The sequence below is a fragment of the Artibeus jamaicensis genome, unplaced genomic scaffold, assembly GCF_021234435.1.
Source record: "Artibeus jamaicensis isolate MK-2021 breed Jamaican fruit bat unplaced genomic scaffold, CSHL_Jam_final contig_233, whole genome shotgun sequence".
NCBI lineage: Eukaryota > Metazoa > Chordata > Mammalia > Chiroptera > Phyllostomidae > Artibeus > Artibeus jamaicensis.
This window is the reverse complement of record NW_026521486.1, coordinates 27,161,660-27,181,568: the sequence shown is the minus strand read 5'-3', so window position 1 is coordinate 27,181,568 and position 19,909 is coordinate 27,161,660. Positions and strand designations below refer to the sequence as shown.

At 37.5% G+C, this 19,909-nt stretch overlaps 1 protein-coding gene across 2 annotated transcripts in view; it reads left to right on the top strand.

Moving 5' to 3' along the window:
• The window catches only part of RERG (RAS like estrogen regulated growth inhibitor), a 99,071-nt gene extending 79,764 nt beyond the window's left edge, over window positions 1-19,307 (top strand). Inside the window, exons 3-5 of one of the 2 annotated variants that reach the window (XM_037136626.2) lie at window positions 8,081-8,137; window positions 17,167-17,240; window positions 18,782-19,307. In XM_037136626.2, the coding sequence (XP_036992521.1) occupies window positions 8,081-8,137; window positions 17,167-17,240; window positions 18,782-19,189 (539 nt within the window). In that variant the 3' untranslated portion in view covers window positions 19,190-19,307. The remainder of the gene's footprint in view (window positions 1-8,080; window positions 8,138-17,166; window positions 17,241-18,781) is intronic. The other variant, XM_053662050.1, reaches the window with a different exon arrangement.
• Window positions 19,308-19,909: the final 602 nt, after the last annotated feature.

Sequence of the window (19,909 nt, the reverse complement as noted above, 5' to 3'; positions counted from 1 at the left end):
CTTATTTTCCTTGCTGTCTTCATTGCCTATTTTTTGTTGTTGACAGAATAAACTTGTTAGTGACTGAGGAAACGAGTAAGGAAACAGTTGCTCCTCCCATATTACTCTATGTCTATATCATTATATTCTTATTTTCCTCCTTTGCTGCATATTTAAAGACCTCTTCAAGAGAAAAACAAAAAATCTTATTTATGTAAGTTTCCTTCCTGCTCTTTGAAACTCATACTCTCTTTCTGTGTTGCCATGGTTTCTGATCCTCCACTAAGAAGAAATCTAGTCATGAACAAAAATGCATTTTTCAAAGTATGCCTCTCCATAAGGTTAGTGTTTGTATGGAAAATCATTTCAGCCAGCCAGAATCAAATCATATTCATAGAAATGTTAAAATACAGTGGTAAGTATTCAAAAAAATGTGTGAGTTGCAAAGTAAAAGAAAGATCCTGGCTGGTGTGGCTCAGTGGATTGAGTGATGGCCTGTGAACCAAAGGGTGGCCAGTTCGACTTCTAGTCAGGGCGCGTGCCTGGGTTGTGGACCAGGTCCCCAGTTGGGGGTGTGCGAGAAAAAACCACACCTTGATGTTTGTTTCCCTCTCTCCCTCCCTTCCCCTCCTCTAAAAATAAATTAATTCAATCTTTAAAAAACAAACTAACTAACTAACCCTGGGTTCAATCTCAGTTTGTCACTTGACTGCTCTCTGTAAAATAGACAAATTTATTTACTTTTAAGTTCAAGTTTCTTAATGTATAAAATGGAAAAATTAATTTCTACTTTTAAGAGTGTTTGTGAGAAGTAAATAAGCTTGTAGTTAGTATTCAATACAAACTCCCCTTTTGATATTTAGCATTCCAGAAGTCCCATCAGTGTTCTTATTAAAACATGACTAAAACCTACCTAGTAATGTTTTTAAGCATATATTTACTTTAACCCGACAGATAATATGATTAATAAATGGTTGTTTAGTTCCATAAAATTCATTTAATCAAAAATAAGCTATCTCCAAAAATCTAAACTAGAATTCCCTTATATAGGTTGAGGCAAATGCAGGTTTACAGTTGTGAGTATAGAGAGTTTATTGTTATATTATTATTTGTTAATTATTGCATTATTTTCCAAATGAATAACTGTAAACTTCCTTCTGTCCCACCCTGTGTTTGTAAGATGCTTATTTGTGCTTCTCTGAAGCTTTCTGACCACTGAAGTGTTAGAGCGAAACTTAGGGCTCATAGTGGTATGAGGTCAAATAGAGTGGTTCCCCCCTGGCCTGAGAAAAGGGGCGTGGTGGGTCCTGCCAATCAAGTCTGCAATGCGGGTGACCAATCAGGTTGTCGGTGGACATCTGAACTAGGCAATGAGCCTGAGAAGTGATGATATGTACTCAATAGAAGTTTTACTTTAAAGAAATTTTTTTCAAATAATAAAAACCCACTACAGTATAGACCTGACTACAACATAGTAATATAGGAATCAAATGAGTTTACAAATTTAAATTTTTTCCTCCATTCATTTCTCAAATATTTTTGAGCACCTATTACATATAATGGACAAGAATTGATTTTTAAGACATACAAGGATACACTGAGTTGGCAAAAAAATTCATTTTTTCCCCATAGGATGGCTCTAGTAGTGCCTAGTTGTCTTTAACTTTATTCCAAAAAATTTTGTTAGACTGTAATGTGATAGATGTCATATAAGCGCACATTTAAAAAAAAACAAAATTGGTGAATTTTTGTGTAGCCATTTTAATATTGAAGATGGAAGAAAATATGCATTTTATGCTTTATTATTTCAAGAAAGGTAAAAATGCAACTGAAATACAAAAATATTTGTGCAGTGTCTAGAGAAGGTGCTGTGATTGATCAAATGTGTCAAAGTGGTTTGAAAAGTTTTATACTGGAGATTTCTCACTGGATGATACTCTGTGATTGGCAGACCAGTTGAAGTTGACAGTAATCAAATTGAGATGTTAATTGAGATTTGTCAACATTATACCATGTGGAATATAGCAGACATGCTCAAAATATCCAGATCAATAAAGTTATTGGTGAAAATAAAAAATGTATTTTTTATTTTATGGAAAAAAATCATACAGAATTTTTGGCAGTAAGTGCATACACTGTTAATCAGGTCGTGCATTAATTGTCTAAATGAAAAATAATGAAATAAGTTGTTTAGAACACTAGTTTAAAAAGTAACATTTGGAAGTCATTTTGAATTTCTCTTGAGTATATCTCATGTTTTTTAGAGCATAAGAATAGCATGTGTGTTTGTTTTTATTTAACTTGAAAATTTCATGTTTTTCTAAAAAATTTGTTGTACAGATCATACCAATCAATTTTTATTTTAAAATATTACTTTGACCATTAAAGTTGGTAGTTCTAGTGTTTGCCTCTTTTTGATAATGACGTATGTTTTGAATAATTAGCCCAGACTTGTTAACCTTTAGAAATTGCATGACTATTTTAAGGAAGAAATTTTGCTTTTTAGATCTTGCTTATAAATAGAATATTATCTTATTGAATTATTACATTGATGTCACTTGAAATAATATTTAAATGGATTAAATTTCACCTAGTGAATTTTTCAATTTTTAAAGAAACTGGCTTTTATTGATAGTAATGAAATTCAGTGCCAGTAATACCAAAAATTAACCACAAATGAGGAAGAATTATCCAAGTATGTTATAAATTAAGCAAAATGAGGAAAATATTCTTCTCTAGGTTAACCATGAGACATGTTTGGCTTGCATGGTGAAAAGGTATGGGTTTGCAAGGCAATGGAAAGAAAATGAACTATTTCAGAATGCAGAGACTTCACTCTAACCAACTAAACATGTGAAGTCTAAAACTTCTGGAGAAACAAGACCTTACATTAGACTCTTAGGAAGAGTAAAGATTATCAATACCATCATTTTACTTTTAAAGAAAACTTTGCTCAGAATAGTGGGAATGAAGAGGACAGGGTATTAAAAAATAGATGAAGTTTACAATACCTATTTTAAAAAACTTTAGAGGCATAATATGTATACAAATAATGAAACAGCTCAAACATTTCAAATTATACATTCTTGTAATCTTTTGAAAAAGTTGTAGATTAATGACATAGTTCTGCTTTAAGTTTTGTCGTGTTAATTTTTCTGCTGATTCTCTTAATGCCTGGCTATCATTTAACAGTTAAGGAAAACAAGCTGTGACTTGGATTTATGCATCTTTTTCATCTAGTTAGCAAGAATTTTTTTAGTCTACTGTGTGCCAGACAGACATTCTTCTAGACACTAGAACACAGTGATGAATAAAACAAATTTCATGCTCCCTGTGGAATATACACTCAAAAGAAGGAATCGAGTAAAATAATAATGAAAAGCATTGCAGTTGTTGTTGTTGTTGGTGGTGGTGGTGGTGGTAGGAGTAGTAGTGTATTTACAGAATGCCTGACTGGGAAAGGGGTAGGAAATGACGTCATCTCCTACTACACTGGCTATCGCTCATTCTGCCTTAGCCACGCTGGCCTGCTTGCTATTCCTTGAGCATATCATTCACATATCCTTGCCTTAAGGCCTTTGCACTGGCTGTTCCCTCTTCCTGGAAAACTATTTCCCCAGATGTCTTCCTGCATCTCGTTTTTACATCACCTTTGTAGTGAGGTCTGCCCTGGTCACTCAGTCTTAACAACTCACATCTTCATCCCCCAGTGCTGAATCCCCCTTACCCTGCTCTATACTTTAACCCCACAGCACATTTCTCCTCTGATCTATTGTACTATACAAGTTACCATTTTTGTTTGGTTGTCTTCTCCTAGTAGGATATAAACTCTGTAAAGTCAGGGATCCTAATCTGAATTGTTTGCTGGGTTAGTCTGATCACCTAGAACAGAACAGAGCAGATACTCAATAAATATTTATCCAGTGAGATAAGGTGAGGGAGAACTTGGGACAAAGATGTGACATGAGATGGTTTAGTTTAGCAGTCATTGGATGCCGTGTGGAGAGGAGTTTAAGGGGATTCTGGGGTGCAGTTGAAGTAGGGACACCGCTGAAGGACTGAGTGCATTACTGTTAACAGGGGGGTGTGGTGAGAGTGGAAATGGGGGGGTGAGGAGTGGTAGGGTATATCACGTATGAAAATAGTATGCCATAATAAAATTATAATAAAATCGGGGGCTAGAAAATACTGGTGACATTTTATAATTACATCAGTAGATGGTGAAATGTCACCCATGTACCTCAGTCACCATTTATGTAACAACAGAGCCTTTAACAGATATCACATCCCCAGATGGAAAATTATTTGCAATCCTTAGAGTAATAATTTAAAATAAAATATTGAAAAACTAAAAATAGAAAACATGTTTGTCTTCTCCATGAGTAATCTATGAGAGAGATGAAAACACATTTTCAAAGAAAACACATGTGACGTGTTGATTTTTCAAAGTAGTTTTTATGTTTTTTAATGCGCTTGAAAGAGACTGGGTTTTTAAACAAGTGTATGATTCTATTGTTAAAGCAACCATCAGAGAATAATGTGGCTCTCTCTACAAAGAACATAAAAAATGTTTATATTGCCTCCACTGGTTACGCCCACCAACACTGCCCCGCCAAAAGGGGGCCGCATAAGCTGAGCCAAAACCCAAGGAGACAGCAGGAACCACTTGTCAACAACAAATGTTCTGTCTCAAAGGTACAGCAGAATCAGGTTCATATCAACAGAACAGGTTCCTTAAAATGAAACCCCAGAACTAATTTAATTTACTCCATTATTAGACAAAACTCTAACAAGCTTCTTGATATGGCTTATCAGTCTTCAGAATAATTAAAGTAATGAAGTAGATGAATAGATAGGTTATTAGAGATAGTCTCAGTGACTGTGGCAAAAAAGAGAAAGCCATAGTATTTGAGGGAGGCAAAGATCACATTTATGTGTGTGTTAAATATATATATTCAAAATCTAAAAATACTCAGAGCCCTAGCACTCTAGAGTCATTTTGCTTCAACCGCTCTACAGCTCCGGATGCACTGCCACAGACTGCACCGGGCACCCCCTCACTGCTTGAGGCTCCTCACCGAGATCCAGACATTTTAAAAGGGTTCAATCACGTGCAGCATTTTTAGTTGTGAAAGGCAATGGAGTGTCCAATACATTTTAGAAACTTTCCTTTGAGAAATGATTCAAGGTTTAATGGTCTTGCAACTGGAGTACTTCCAATATTAGTTATGTAGAAACCTTTGTTAATTTTAATAGTGCATTTCTGAAAGATGCCAGATAAATGCACTTTTCTAGGTTGTAACCTGTAGAGTTAGCACTATGTTTTCTTTTTTTTCATTTTAAAAAAAAATATTTTATTGATTATGCCATTACAGTCGTTCTATTTTCGCCTTCATTTCCCTCAACCCTGCACACCCCCTCCCCCACCATTCCCCCCCCCTTTAGTTTATGACCACGTGTCTCAAGTTCTTTAGACAACCAAGATTGATCTATCCAGCAAAACTCTCATTTAGAATGGAAGGACAGATAAAGTGCTTCTCAGATAAGATCAAATTCAAGAAGTTCATCATCACCAAGCCCTCATTATATGAAATGTTAAAGGGACTTACCTAAGAAAAAGAAGATAAAAAAGATGAACAGTGAAAGGACAGCAAACTCACAGTTATTAAGAACCACACCTAAAACAAAAGCAAACTAAGAGGACAGCTAGATCAGGAGCAAACCATAGAAATGAAGATCACATGGAGGACTAGCAACAGGGGAGTGGGAGAAGGAGAAGGGGGGAGAAGGTACAGAAAACACTACGTTTTCTAAAAAAAGATGAAACTCTTTGAATCCTGCAGGCAGTTATGTTTCCTGATGCTGCTGATTTAAAAACAGAAGAAGGACCCTTGTGGAGATGCCAGGGAATGCACCCTGGGCTTCCTACATGCAAAGCAAGTGCTCTACCACCAAGCTACATAAAGCATATACACATAACCCATAGACACAGGCAACAGTGTGGGCTTAGCCAGAGGGACGGGGGTGAGGGTAGTGGAGGTGGACAAAGGGCAGGGAATAGGGAGAAGAAGATGGGGGCACGACGCAGTGTGCAGATGATGTTTTATTGAATTGTACACTTGAAATCTAGATGTTTTTGAAAACCAGCGTCACCCCACTCAATTCGACTTAAAAAAAAATTAGTAATAGGGCTAGTTAATCAGTCTTTATTTTATTTTTTTGCTTGCATATTTCCTAAAAACATTTTGCAAACCTATGTGACCTCTTGCATATTTTTTAATTTATATCTAATTTTTTCCTTGTGAATTTAACTACAAGGAGAGTAAAATTTTTGATATCTCATAAATACTGACATTTTTAAATAAGACTGTTTATTTCACTCTCTTAGACCTATCCAATAAGCTATAAATGAGATCTCTGTTTGACATTCAAACCATCCTTTAAAAAACATAAACACTTCTTCAACAGTTGGGAAAAATTAAAAAGATAAAAACACAAGAATATTTGTCTGGTGCTTACTATTTTTTAAGGCAAAAAAACAAAGAAGGCTCAGTCTCAAAAAAGCCAGCAGTGATAGACTCCAAAAACTGAAGATAAAACCACAGGGCTCACTGTGGGAAGCATCGTGGGGTCAGTGGCCTGCTACTTCAGGCACTGCAAAAATTTTGGCTCCAATCCAGCCTTACACTCTGTAATTAGAAACAACATTGCTGCTTTTAGTCTCTGGCCAAGCCGCCATATGCTTGTGGTCTGTCTTACCAGGTTCCGACTGCAAGTTCCACTGGGACCTCTCATCTAAGGCACTATGATAGTCGGTATGTAGACCTCTGGTGACTCTAACACAGGCAACAGGTAAAGGCTGACAGGAGCTTTCAACTAACTAGTCTCATTTCTTTAAGGAGAATCTTTAGACTGCTACATACAGGGCATTTCCGTAAAAATAAAAATACCCAAGTGACAAGTATATTTTATAGTATAAAATACGACAGACATGGATTCTCTAGTCAGGGTCAGTGGGACCCCAGGAAGACCACCCAGAGTTTTCAGAGGGCTCACAAGCCCACTGAAATTGTGTGCCAAACTGCGTGTGTACCGGTTTCTCCTGAGAAAGGGCCTAAAGCTTTCATTGCATTTTTAAAGTGTTTATGACATTCCCTTCCAAAAAAAATTTCTTAAAGACACCACTGTTTTCAACTACAATACAAATATTTTCTTCAAATGTCCAGCATGTTTCCCATCCACTTTCAAGGACAATAGAGTCCATATACCTCGGTGCTTCTCTTTCCTTGACCCATCTTCTAGTTAAATGTTATCCAGACGGTCTAGGCCTTCCATTCAGTTGAGCACAAAGGATAAATTACAGGCTTTGGAAAGAGACTTCGTGGATGAAAATCCTGACTCAGCCACTAACTAGGTGACCTCAAGTAAATTAGTTAACCTCTCAAAGCCTCGGTTTTCTTATCCAAAAATGGGACCAATCCTAGCACCTGCCTCCCAGGGAGCTAGTGAGGGTTGAGGGGATCATGCAAGTGAAGTGCTTAGCATGGTTCCAGACCTTGAGCCTGACTTCGAGTATTTCAGCAGCATTACTTTTGATGAGCTTTAATGAATCACTAATACAATCCTTAATTTGGAAAATTTTTATACTATTATTAACCAGTTAGTGCTCTTTTCATTACAGGAAAAATTACATCGCATTTTAAACTTACCTTTATCAATCATTATTAATATTCAAATCTTAGACACGTGTATTGGATGATTCATGATTCATGAATTCTTGTTTGGCTAAAATTTTTGTATCTGAGAGTTTTCACATTGTGATGTTTTTTATTTGTTTATTTTTACCTTTGTGACTAAAGGAACAAATCTAAGCTGTTGATTAATGCACAATAAACCCTGTAAAATGTTACACTGGTTTTTTAAGCCACTGTATAAAATTGAAAACATGTATCTGAATAAATATAAATAAATGTACTGGGTTCCTATTTCAAGGAAATATAAAACACATGTAGTTTGATGGGCTATTTCTCCTTCCTTACAAGGATAAAAACTATAAGAAAATGAACAAATTTGTTTGAAATATTGCTCTTTTTTCCCACAGCTCTTGTAGTGAGATTTCTGACCAAACGGTTCATCTGGGAATATGATCCCACTCTCGGTAGGTCAAATTTTTTTTCCTCCTACTATCCAATCAAAGTTTATGGATCAAAAGAGAGAATGACATTTTCTGTTGCAAGATTTTTAAGTGCCTTTCAAATGTCTTGGAAGTGCTTTACTGAATCATGCAAAGATGTCCCCTAAGAAGCTAGACGTGTGTTACATGGATTTTAATGCAGAGGGGAAGAAATCGGGCCCAACCAGAGATAAGAAGAAAGTAGCTATAAATGATGGTTTTCCACTGACAAAGGTAGCAACATTCCAGTGGTAGACAGACGATACAGTGGCCATGGCCAGTCCTATGTGGGATAAAACGGTATGCTGGGGAGAGTGGAACAGTAAATAAAACTTGTGAATACTGATTTGGGGGAAATGTATAAATAAATTGAGTTCCTTCCCCTCTTATCTCCAATGAATCTGTCTTAAGCTTATTTTTTTAGATTTTATTTATTTATTTTTAGAGAGGGTGTACGATGGGAGAAAGAGAGAAAGAGAAACATCAATGTGTTAGAGACATTTTGATCACGGGCCTGTTGCACGCCCCCAGGGGCCCTGGCCTGTAACCCAGGCTGTGCCCTGACTGGGAATCCAACCTGTGATTTCTTAGTTCGCAGGCCAGCACTGAGGCACACCAGACAGGGCTGTCTTCAGCCTACTTAAAAAGTACAAAAGGAGCAGCCAAAATTGATATATGTATTTTGAAAATAGTAATAATGTTCATATAGAAAGTGTTTATCACATGTATTTTTCATAGTTCAAGGCAGAGTATTTATTAGAAATATTTTTAGTTCTCTTCAAAGTAATGCTAAAACTTCATGGGCTCTAAGTTAAGCTTCAGACTTTACTATGAGTGAAGTTTTTGAGCTTTTGTTTGCTACGCTCCAGACCACAGTTGGTATCCTAAAGGGCGGCAACTTTGACATCCAGAAGAGGAGGGAACGATGTATATTAGTTCCCTCCCAGGCGCGGTGTCCCCGGACGAGCTGGCCTTCCTCAGAGTGCTGAAGTGGGCAGAGATGATCCCTGGATGTTTTTGTTTGGGGACTGGGTTTTCTGGTGGGTTATTTTTTGGTTGTTGTTGTTATGTATGGTCAGTTTAAAAGGAAAGTTTTTTCTCTTTTGCCTTCTTTCATTGCTTTACTCATTCATTCAACAAGATGTTTGTTAAATGACCCTATGTGGCAAATTTTTCTAGGTGCTGAAGATAAATCAATAGACAGAAAGAGAAAGCCCCTGGGTTTTGGCTTTTTTTTTGTTTGGGTTTTTAGCTATTGTCTGGTAAACAAAGAAGAGTCAATAAACAAATAAATGTATGTCAATATGGATAAGTAATAGGGCACAATGGGGGGAAAGGGTGAAGGGTTTACAGGAACAATTATAAAGGACACAAGGACAATAACAGTGACGGTTTGAAACAGGAAGAAAGTGGGGAGAACTAGGGTGGCGGGGAGTTGTGAGGGGAAAAGGCAAAAAAGTGTATTTGAACAACAATAAAAGTGTTTAAAAATAAATAAAAATGTTAAAATGAAAAAATAGTGATAAATACTATGAAGAAAAATTCAACAGTTAAGGGAATAGAGTGATTTTATTGTTTATTTAATTTTAATATTTTAGTCTGTCTGGCATATATTTTAGTGAGAAGAATAAGGTGAAGACCTAACATTTCTCCCAAATAGTTGACCAATTATTTCCTATTATTTACTACATAGTCCCCACCTTCCCCACTACTTCCAACATACAATCTGCCTTTTACACAATCAGTCCTCCTTGGTGTCCACGAGGGGTTGGTTCTCTTCTATAAAATAATGGAGCATTTGCATACAACCTACAGACATCCTCCCATATACTCTATCTCTGGGTTACTTATAATACTAATACAGTGTTAATTCTTGTTACACTGTATTGTATAGAGAATAATGACAAGGAAAAAACTGTGCATGTTCAGTACACACACAACCATCATAGGCCTAACCACCCCGTCACGTTAGCAACACATACTACTTAAAAAAATACTTTTTTCCCAAGTGTTTGTGATCGAATCTTGGGTTGGTTGAACCCATGGGTATAGGATCTGTAGATACAGGTGTATTGGATGCCCCCAAACCAGCAGCACGTGCTTGATAATGCTGTGCTCTTTAAAATACATTAACACCAGTAGAGAAAGTCTTCCTTCTTCACTTTTTTACAAAGTGATCTCCGCTACTTCACCAGTTCATTCTTGTGGGTCAATTTTTTAAACTAAGTCATAACATGATATAATTTTGATTGAAATTGCATTAATACTATACATTGAGAAAATTCACATCTTTATGATACTCAATCTTTTAAGAGATCTTCACCTCTTTGTTTTCGCTTTTAAGTAAATTGTTTTTCAACATCTATTGCTTTTAACATGTTCTTAATATAGCCAGAATCTAATCTTAAGATGATGTATTTGGATCTAAAAATGTATTAGATTTAAAAAAATCAATCATTATCTATTGCTTGTTCCACCTAAGTAAACATTTACTCTCCTCTTATATTTTTATTACCTATACACCCTTTACAAAGTTCCTGAGACTCTTAATGATTTAGGGGAGTTCAGTAGAAAAATACTAATTTTGTTTAGTTCTACAAGTACACCTGAACAAAAGAGGAAACTTATAAAAATGATCTCATAACATTTTAAACTCTTTCTGAATATATTCCAGTAACGAGTGTTATTATTTTGAATGTCTTAGGTGAACCATTTTCCCTTTTGTTTTTGTTTTATTCATTCTGAGAAACCACTGCTATTAATAGGATTCTGCCTGCGTCAGTATCTGTAACGCAGGCTTCCTTGACTAAGCGTAATGAAACTCTATTGAGTGACCTTGTACTGCTCTGAAAGGATTGCAGCTGCTAAGCAACAAGAGCGCTGATCAGACTTCGGGAATATCAGGGCTATGACTCACTCCCAGGTGAGGGTTTCATTAACTCCTGCTGGAAAGTGGCTTTGTTTGCGCCCGTGTGTGAGTCACTGATGTTCTAGCCCAGAGGCGTTCCCTGTCCATTTGACCCAAGAGTAGTAGGCATTTCCTGGACTCAACTTTGTACTGTCTTAGAGTTTCGAACCCACCACCAAAAGGGAAGGTTACATTAAAAAGAAAAGGTGGGTACTTGAATTATCAGGGGGATCATTTCTAAATTATATAATTGTCTAACCACTGTGTTGTATGCCTGAAACTGATATAAAACAATATGAAATGTCAACTGTAACTGAAAAATAAAATTTTAAAAGAGCAATGTGGAATATTTGCAAAAAAAAAAAAAACAACCCATAGTCTTGAATTCTCAATTCAGTGCCTTCCTTAGAAATACAGGTCAGTTTTTCAGCCTGTAACACAATTATTTAATGCTCCATGAGAAGCTGAAGACCATGAACACCATTCAACATATTAACAAAAACTTGAATATTAACTGCTCTGAAATAATTCTATGAAGGAAATATTTGCTATTATAGTAGCAAGTGATTTCCAAGCTTTTAGGTTTCAGGATCCAATGATTTTGTTTTTGTTTTTGCTTTTATATTGGTGTTTGTTTTTTTATTTTTAATGGAGTGGGAATATCATAGGCATTACAATTAGAGATGTAAGCAAAGGGCAGAGGGTAAAGAAGAACTAAACTTACTCCCTTTAGAGGTGTTTGTATTTCATAAAAGAAGGAAGTATTTGTAACATTTGAGTTTTGAAGGATATAATGATCTGGGGGAAATGTTTGGTCACTTATTTACATTGAACAGTTATAGTTTGCCTTGAACTTTTCTCTCTCACTGTGGGTCAGTGGAAGCTTTGTCAGAGCCCAGCCCTTGTGCATGTGCGTAGCATCTGAAAATCTCCACTGCAGCCTACCAGGATCATCCAACCAGGAAAACCTAGATCATCCAACCAGGAAAACCCCTTGATGGTGGTAGCAACAATGTTCTAGTTGTAAAACAATAGGATCCGTGTTCTGCTTAGGTCCCAGAAGAGAAATGAATCTCTCCAAGAGTCATATTACCCTTGGAAAATGCTGAATATGGCAGAGAATACAGACAAAAGCTTGGATCATGTGCAATTTTGTGTGTGTGTTGGGAGCATTTAGAGGGAGAGATTGCATTTCTTCGCTGACCATTACTTCTATCCCATGGTGCACCCTGCTCTGTATTTGAATGGGTCATGGCATCCACTCAAATCTTCTTAGTAAAGATTGAGACAAGAATGAGGGTACGAACTGGGAGACATACGGGACACAACAGTGATTTTGTTTTGTGATTGGTTCTTCCTGCCTGCATTCCATACAGTTCCCTTTGCTTGGAAAGTTTCATTCAGGCAGACGCACACACCCAGAACAAATCTCTGAACAAAACACTAAAGCAGAAGTACTTAACCAATTCAAAGAACTATTGGATAGTTCTTTAATATTGGTACTTTTAATCTTGGCACAGAAAGGAACTTTGAGGTCGGCATTTGGCATAAGAAAACAAGTCTAACCAAGTAAATTTATCCACAGTTATGTGGCTAGTTTGTGGTTAGACCAGCAATAGAACTCAAGTCAGTACAATTTCCACTCTAGCACAAATCAACGTTATTAACTACCGCTGTTACTGTATTGGCCAACTGTCCATATTAATATGTTAAAACTTACCAAAAAAGCTAAATTATTGAAAAGATCAACCATATACAACATCCTTTTGAGCATCCATTTCTCTTAGAGCATACGAAATGTACTTCTATTTATAAAAATGTTACTGAATGCAGGTCTTCAACCGTGTCTCTCTCATATACAGTGTGATCCAGACATAATTTTAAAATGCTTAATTCCATATGAAAACTAATATTGTTCTTATACTATACATTTTGGTTTTATTTAGAAATACCTCTTTAATTAATCATCCTCCTACCCTTCATGAAAAGATTCGACATGACCATTTTCTGTTAGAATGAGCAAAGTGAAATGTTTCTACCCTGCAAGCACACACATATTTTCTTCAATGTTCTAAAATGAGTAGTAAAGGTTAGTTCCACAAAGTACCCAGTACAGTTTTTAGAATTATCTTTAGAACAGCTAGCACAGAGATGTGCGACCTTTGGCCTCTCTGGGCAACACTTGCCGGGTTCTACATGTAGGCAGGGGGCGAGTTCCCAATGCCGGAGAGAAGAGACTCAAAAAGTGCTCAAAATGCACGAAACCAGTCCTCGGCTCAGATGAAAGACCGCGGCCACCCGCGGCTATGTCGGTGGCAGACATTCCCTCATTTCCTGCATGTCATCGTTTTCATTGCAGCTAACAAGCAGCCAGAGAATCACACAACTTCACACAATTTTTATTGCATTCTATTTCCCCCTACTGTGGTCTTCTGTGGTTGAAATACATCTATTTATCGTGGAAGCAGCAGAGAAAAATGTCCCTGTCTGTCAGACTTTTGGGGCCCAGATGGAATAGAGCCCAGAACTCTGTTTCCCAGGCTTGGAGCTGATGCCAGACCTTTTAAAAGGAAAAGCGGCACAAAGATCACTGCAGACAGTAGAGGAAAAACCAGAAGGGCGTGGATTCTAGTGCGCGTGCTGCCCTTGGGACCGCTCCTCTGCAAGCTGAAACTCTGAAGATGAAAAAAGAAATAAATAGATGACTCATTGCTGTGAATGGTGTTTTAGAGCGTTAAGTTATACAAAAGAATAATCACCCATTTAACTTAGGGTAGAGGCATGGAATGTTCTAGAATTGAGAATCGGGCATGCCACGTATGGATCACCTATTCTAGGAGAATGACAGTAATGTAAAAAGCCCTTCTCAAAATATATTGAATGTACTCTCGTTTTTACATTTTAATTTTCAGGGAATACGTCAGCAATGCCCCATGCCTGGGACGGTAATCAGTGTGTGGGCTGAGGGCAGGTTATGCTGCTTATTAACCCTCCTTGCTGCCATGCGTGTTTGGAGTAGGTTATATTTCCAGCAAAGTAACATAACACTGTATTCAGAAAAGAACTGCAAGGTAGTTGATGATATGAAGAAATGAAGGTCAGAAACATGACATAAATAGGGAAAAACTGAAAAGCACTGGCTTCGACAGCTACCCCGGTGAGACAGAAACCTGTGGGTTTAGTTGGTTTGTTGATTGGTTAGTGATTTGGGTAGTTTAGACGCCAACCGTTGAGCATCTAAATTAACACTTAAGTTAACCATGCTGCTCTGGTCCTGTCACGGTGTCATATGTATGTGAAGCCTTTATTTCACTTTATTTTTCTCACATCCCCTATTCTGACACCGTTGCTCTCCTCCCAGTAGGTATATGGTCTAGTGTGTTTGAAACTTAGCATAGTGGCTAAAAGCCTAAATTTCCGAAACCAGTCTTCCTGGGTTCCAATCTCATTTCTACCACTTATCACTGTGTGACCTTCAGCAAGTTATTTAATGCCTTTGTGCCTCAGTTTCCTCTTTTAAAGTGGATTTAATGCTAATACGTATTTTATGCGGTATTTGTAAGAATTAAGTTAATCTGTACAAAGCATTTAGAACAATTCTTGTTCAAGTGGTAAGCAGTATGTGCTAACTTTTACTTTTGTAGGAAGTATTTTTTGTGTATGCATACATACACAAAATCCCATTTTAAGTCCCATTTTAAGTTTATGTGAATTTTATCTTGCTATAAGTCCATCTACAAAGGTCATTATGTAAGTTTTTCCCTTTCACCTTTAATGTGTTAAATTGCATTGATAGATGTTAAACACTGCATTTCTGAGATAAACTCTACTTGATCATAATGTACTTTTCTTATGATAACTGTTGGATTCAACTGAATAATATTTTATTTAGAATTTTTGAATCTATGTTTAAAAATGAAATGAACCTATGATTTTCTTTTTTGTCTCTTATAATATTTCTTATGAGAGTCAGCATAATGTCCCATGAAAGGAATTGAGTAGCTGTCCTTTTTATATTTTCCAGAGTGTGTTTAATGTTTAATAGAAACTTCTCTAAAGCCAATTGGAGGCAATCACTTTTTATGATTAGGAGAGATTCTACAATTAGTATTTAAATTGAATATGATTTAGTTAAATGTTCTCTTTCTTATTGCTACAATCTATGCATTTTTTTTCTTTCAGAATTTATCAGGTTTTGACATTTGTTGGTATACAGTTCACAATATTATTTTATTTCATCAGAATATTTAGCTATTTCCTCTTTCTGTACTAAATTTTGTGTGATGACAGCCTCTTTCTTAATTTACTGGATAGAAATGCCAGATTTTTACCTCTCTTCCCCTTTTATTTTTTAAATTTTTTAAGCACCATGCTTTGGTTTTGCTAAATTGATCTTCCCCCCTCTGTTTTCTCTTTTATTTCCTTACTTGAATTTATTCTGCTTTCCTTTTCCAATTAGTTAATACTTAGCTCTCTTTTTTTCTCTTCTTTCTTTTTATCATCTCGATCTCCCAAAATAAGATGAGTTCATTGAAACCTGCCTCTGGTTTCTTCTCCCACCCCCTAGAACTACCTAGAATTGTACTTCTGGACTGCTTTCGATGTCGTTTTACTCCATTGGAATCTTGAACTTGGTTTTGCTGGTGAAAAATCCAGTGTCAATCTGAATCGTGTCCTTTTGTAGATGATGTACTTTTTTTTCTCTACCTCCTTGTAAATTTTCCTCTTTGTCATTCATATCCTTACATTAGGGTTGTAATGGGTGGAGATATGGGACTTCTTTCCTTGTGTATCCTATTAGTCCTTTCGTTCTGAAGTTTTTCCGTACCTTGTTTTCTGGGAATCTCTCCATCATTACAACCTCGGCTGTTTTCATGCCTCTATGTACTTAATTCTCTCTTTGAGGCTTATATTATAAGAGAAAAAATAACATGTCTATTTCTTTTATCTATAGCTCTTTTATTTTACTTTTACATGTTTCTTCTTATCATTTCCTGATATCTTTTGGGAGAGTTCCTCAACCTGAACTTCATCAACTCAGTCAGTCATTTGCTGAGTTCTTCATTTCAACCGCTCCAGTTTTCATATGGAGGACCACCAGCTGGTGCCTATTTTAACCTCTTGTTTCCATTTCCTGTGCTGAGGGGCACATTCAGAGCTCTTGCACCTGCTAACTTCTTGCACCTGCTAACTTCTCCCCTAGTAGAGCTTGGGGTCACTCTCCAGCTGGTGCTGAGCTGCCATCATTTCTCTACCCTGAAGAGGCAGCATGAGCAAGAGAGCTCTGCTCCCTCCGTCTCCCTCCAGGCTGCCCGGCCCTCCTCTACTTTTCTCCCAGTTCCCAAACACCAGGGCCCAACCACCTTCCACTGTCACAGGGGATTCTCATAGGTTTACATGGATAATGATCACCTTTTTCTCGTGCCTATTACATTTCTAGGTTTGGGGTCTGGAAAGAAATTAGCAGCTCCTGCTTAGATGTCATCTTGTCAGGAATAGTAATTAGCAGTGATTTCCCAAAATTGGATTTTTAGTATCAAAGTAGGATGCATTTGGTAGGAAAAACTTTCTCATTTTAGAATGTGAAGGCCTCATTTTATTATTTTTTTTTAGAATTTTATTTATTTTTAGAGAGGGGAAGGTACAGAGAAAGGGAGAGAAACATCATTGTGTGGTTACCTCTTGCACACACCTTACTGGGGACCTGGCCCACAACCCAGGCATGTGCCCTAGACTGGGAATCGAACCAGTGAACCTTTGGTTTACAGGCTGGCACTCAGTCCACTGAGTAACATCAGCCAGGCTGGAGGCCTCAGTTTAGAAAGAAGAGAGCATCAGGAAGCTGACCTTATGGGAGACTAAAATGAGCAGGAGGCAAGGAGACTCTCAGATGCTATACCCTGGAAGTCCGTTACTTGTTACTTCCAGGAGCTCTGAGAATACAAGGATGGCACATTCTTGCACACCCACCCTTTCCTGCCTAGTGTGCACATTCCCTTAGGTTACAGGACAGACATACTCCTGTGACTAATTTGTAATTTTAAGAATCAACTCAAACTATGGTCTTAGTTACCTTTTTCTATTCTTTTTTTGCTCATTCCCTCAGAATCAACTTACCGCCACCAAGCAACCATCGATGATGAAGTTGTCACCATGGAGATCCTAGATACTGCTGGTCAGGTGATTAAGGAGTTCTGCTAAAATATTTTCTTCATCACATAAAAATGAGATGTGCATAATATGAACAAAAGACGCTTTCTTACAATTAACTCATATTGTGTAAAGACTTTTTGTTCATTGTCTAAGTATTTAGATGTTAATATCTTTCCCAAAGCCTGCGTATGCACCCTGTGTAAATTACCCAGTACTTCAGGGAGGTTTTGAAAATACCATAACATTCACATTGCTCACCTAGATTTTGGGGAGATTGTGAGAGAGTAGTATATTTTAATGGTTAAAAGTGTTTTGGAAATGCTCTGGTAAAGGTAAGCAGATATCTTTACTAGGGAAGTTCTCAGAGCCTTTATTATGCTTAAGTGTAAGGTGAATCCTTAAGGCATTTAGTGTATATTGTATTCCAAATTTATGTGACTTCAGAATTTTTTAAGAATATTTCACTTTAGGAATATTTCCTGTAGTATCCATTCTACATCTCAGCACACCCTATTGAAAATTTGGGCCATATCATTGAACAATAATGATCCATTTAAAAGGAAAGTGATATAAATGTACTTTGAGGTCAGTCAGTGCTGAGATGACAAACAGGTTCATAGATAGGTTTAGCTCCCAAAGACAGGAATGACCACTAGGAATGAGAATATAAAGGCTGACGAATTCTGTGGTGCTTGTCAGTGACTATGACCCCAAGAAGACATGAATTAAAGTATTTAATCCAAGAAATATTCTTGTAACTAATTATAGACTTTTCTTTCTCATCACCACCTCTTCCCTATACGTGCTCCCACCTTCTACGAGAACGATTCTAGAGATGGGCAGCAGGGAAACACATGCCCGCAGAAGGCACTGGAGCCTGTGAAGGCAATGCAGTTCCAAACCACACATGTGCCTTCCTAGGAAGGAGTGATCCCTGCCTTTGAAAATCACTTCAAATGAGTTTCTGTCATTACGGGGACTGCATAATATTTCGGGAACATTGAGATAGCAGGGGGCAAATGACCCTGGCTGTGAGTTTGACTCTGTGTACAATTATACAGCATTTCTGTCCCTGGTGGCTAATTGTCTATAATCTGAAGAACGAAGAAATAAAACAAAAAACAAACAAACAAAATCAAAACCAGGTCATTACGCCATGCCTCTAATTCTGATCTGTAGGGGGTAAGGTAAGGTCTACTCTGTTATCTGTTTGTTAGTCCGTCAATTGTGATGAAAAATCTCAGAGGCAATGTGCTCAACTAAGATGATATTTTCTGTGTGGTTCTTGCGATTAAAGATTTAATGATGTGGCATGCAAAATTAGAAACAGAAAGTTAAGGTCTATGCAGATAGAAAACTTTTAGTTCCCTGAAATACCTTGCTATGAGTCAGTAATGCTGCTCTTCCACAGTGACTGAGAGGGTAAGCTTGTCCAGACAGAATATCAAGAAAATTTAATGGCACTGAGTAGCAGGAACAGTAATTAAGGGATCACCATTAACAGCAGCAGCATCTACACACTGGGATTATCCAGGTCTCCTGACTGCTGTTTTTTTTCTTGCCACCAGGAAGACACTATCCAGAGGGAAGGACACATGCGATGGGGGGAAGGCTTTGTGCTGGTCTATGACATTACTGACCGAGGAAGTTTTGAGGAAATGCTGCCACTTAAAAACATTCTGGATGAGATCAAAAAGCCCAAGAATGTGACTTTCATCTTGGTTGGAAACAAAGCTGACTTGGACCACTCCAGACAGGTTAGTACAGAAGAAGGGGAGAAGTTGGCCACAGAATTGGCCTGTGCTTTTTACGAGTGTTCTGCCTGCACTGGAGAAGGGAACATCACAGAGATATTCTACGAGCTTTGTCGAGAGGTGCGTCGCCGGAGGATGGTCCAGGGCAAGACCAGGCGACGCAGCTCCACCACACACGTCAAGCAAGCCATTAACAAGATGCTCACCAAAATCAGTAGTTAGGCAGCTCTGTTCTTGTGAAGGCCCTACTGAGGTGGGTCAGGTGATTGGAAACACTTTCATGCCCTTCTCCCCTTTTGCTCCCCCCAAATAAAAGAAAATATACCATTCTTTGTTCTGACTCTGGGAAATGTCTGGGTTTCCCCTTTTTCCCAGCCTCTTGTATGTTGAGAAGTTACAGTGTTTTATGCAATACAGTGCTGGCAATTCCTCCCTTTTCTGCTTGAATAAAATGTGCTTTATTGCAGTGTGAACATGTAATCATCAGAGATTCTGAAATAGCTGGGTTCATATTAAGCTATTTTTAGGCATTTTCACTTTGCTTCAGTAGATTGAATTCTTTTCAAAGGCATTTTCAAATTTTATTTCTTGTCAAACACCTTAAAAGTCTAACATAATAGAAAATACAGTAAAAATGCAGGAACAGTAGCTGAAATATTGGAGCAGGGAATAGATTTTTCTGAATTATTGTAAATTATCTAGTTTTCCTTTACCCCTTATTTTGTCCTTAAATTCAAACCTCATTCTCACAAAGTTTCCCGGTATGAGTAAGAGTTCCATTTCTATTGGAGGTGGTTCTCTCAGTGATCTATGGACCATCACACCCTGGTTCTCCTCCTGCAGCTCCAACAATATTTCCTTATAAAGAGGCTGCAGAACCACTCAATTCAGACCCCGTGAGTCCCTATCTCGACAAGGCCCGGGTGATGTAAAGACACTAGA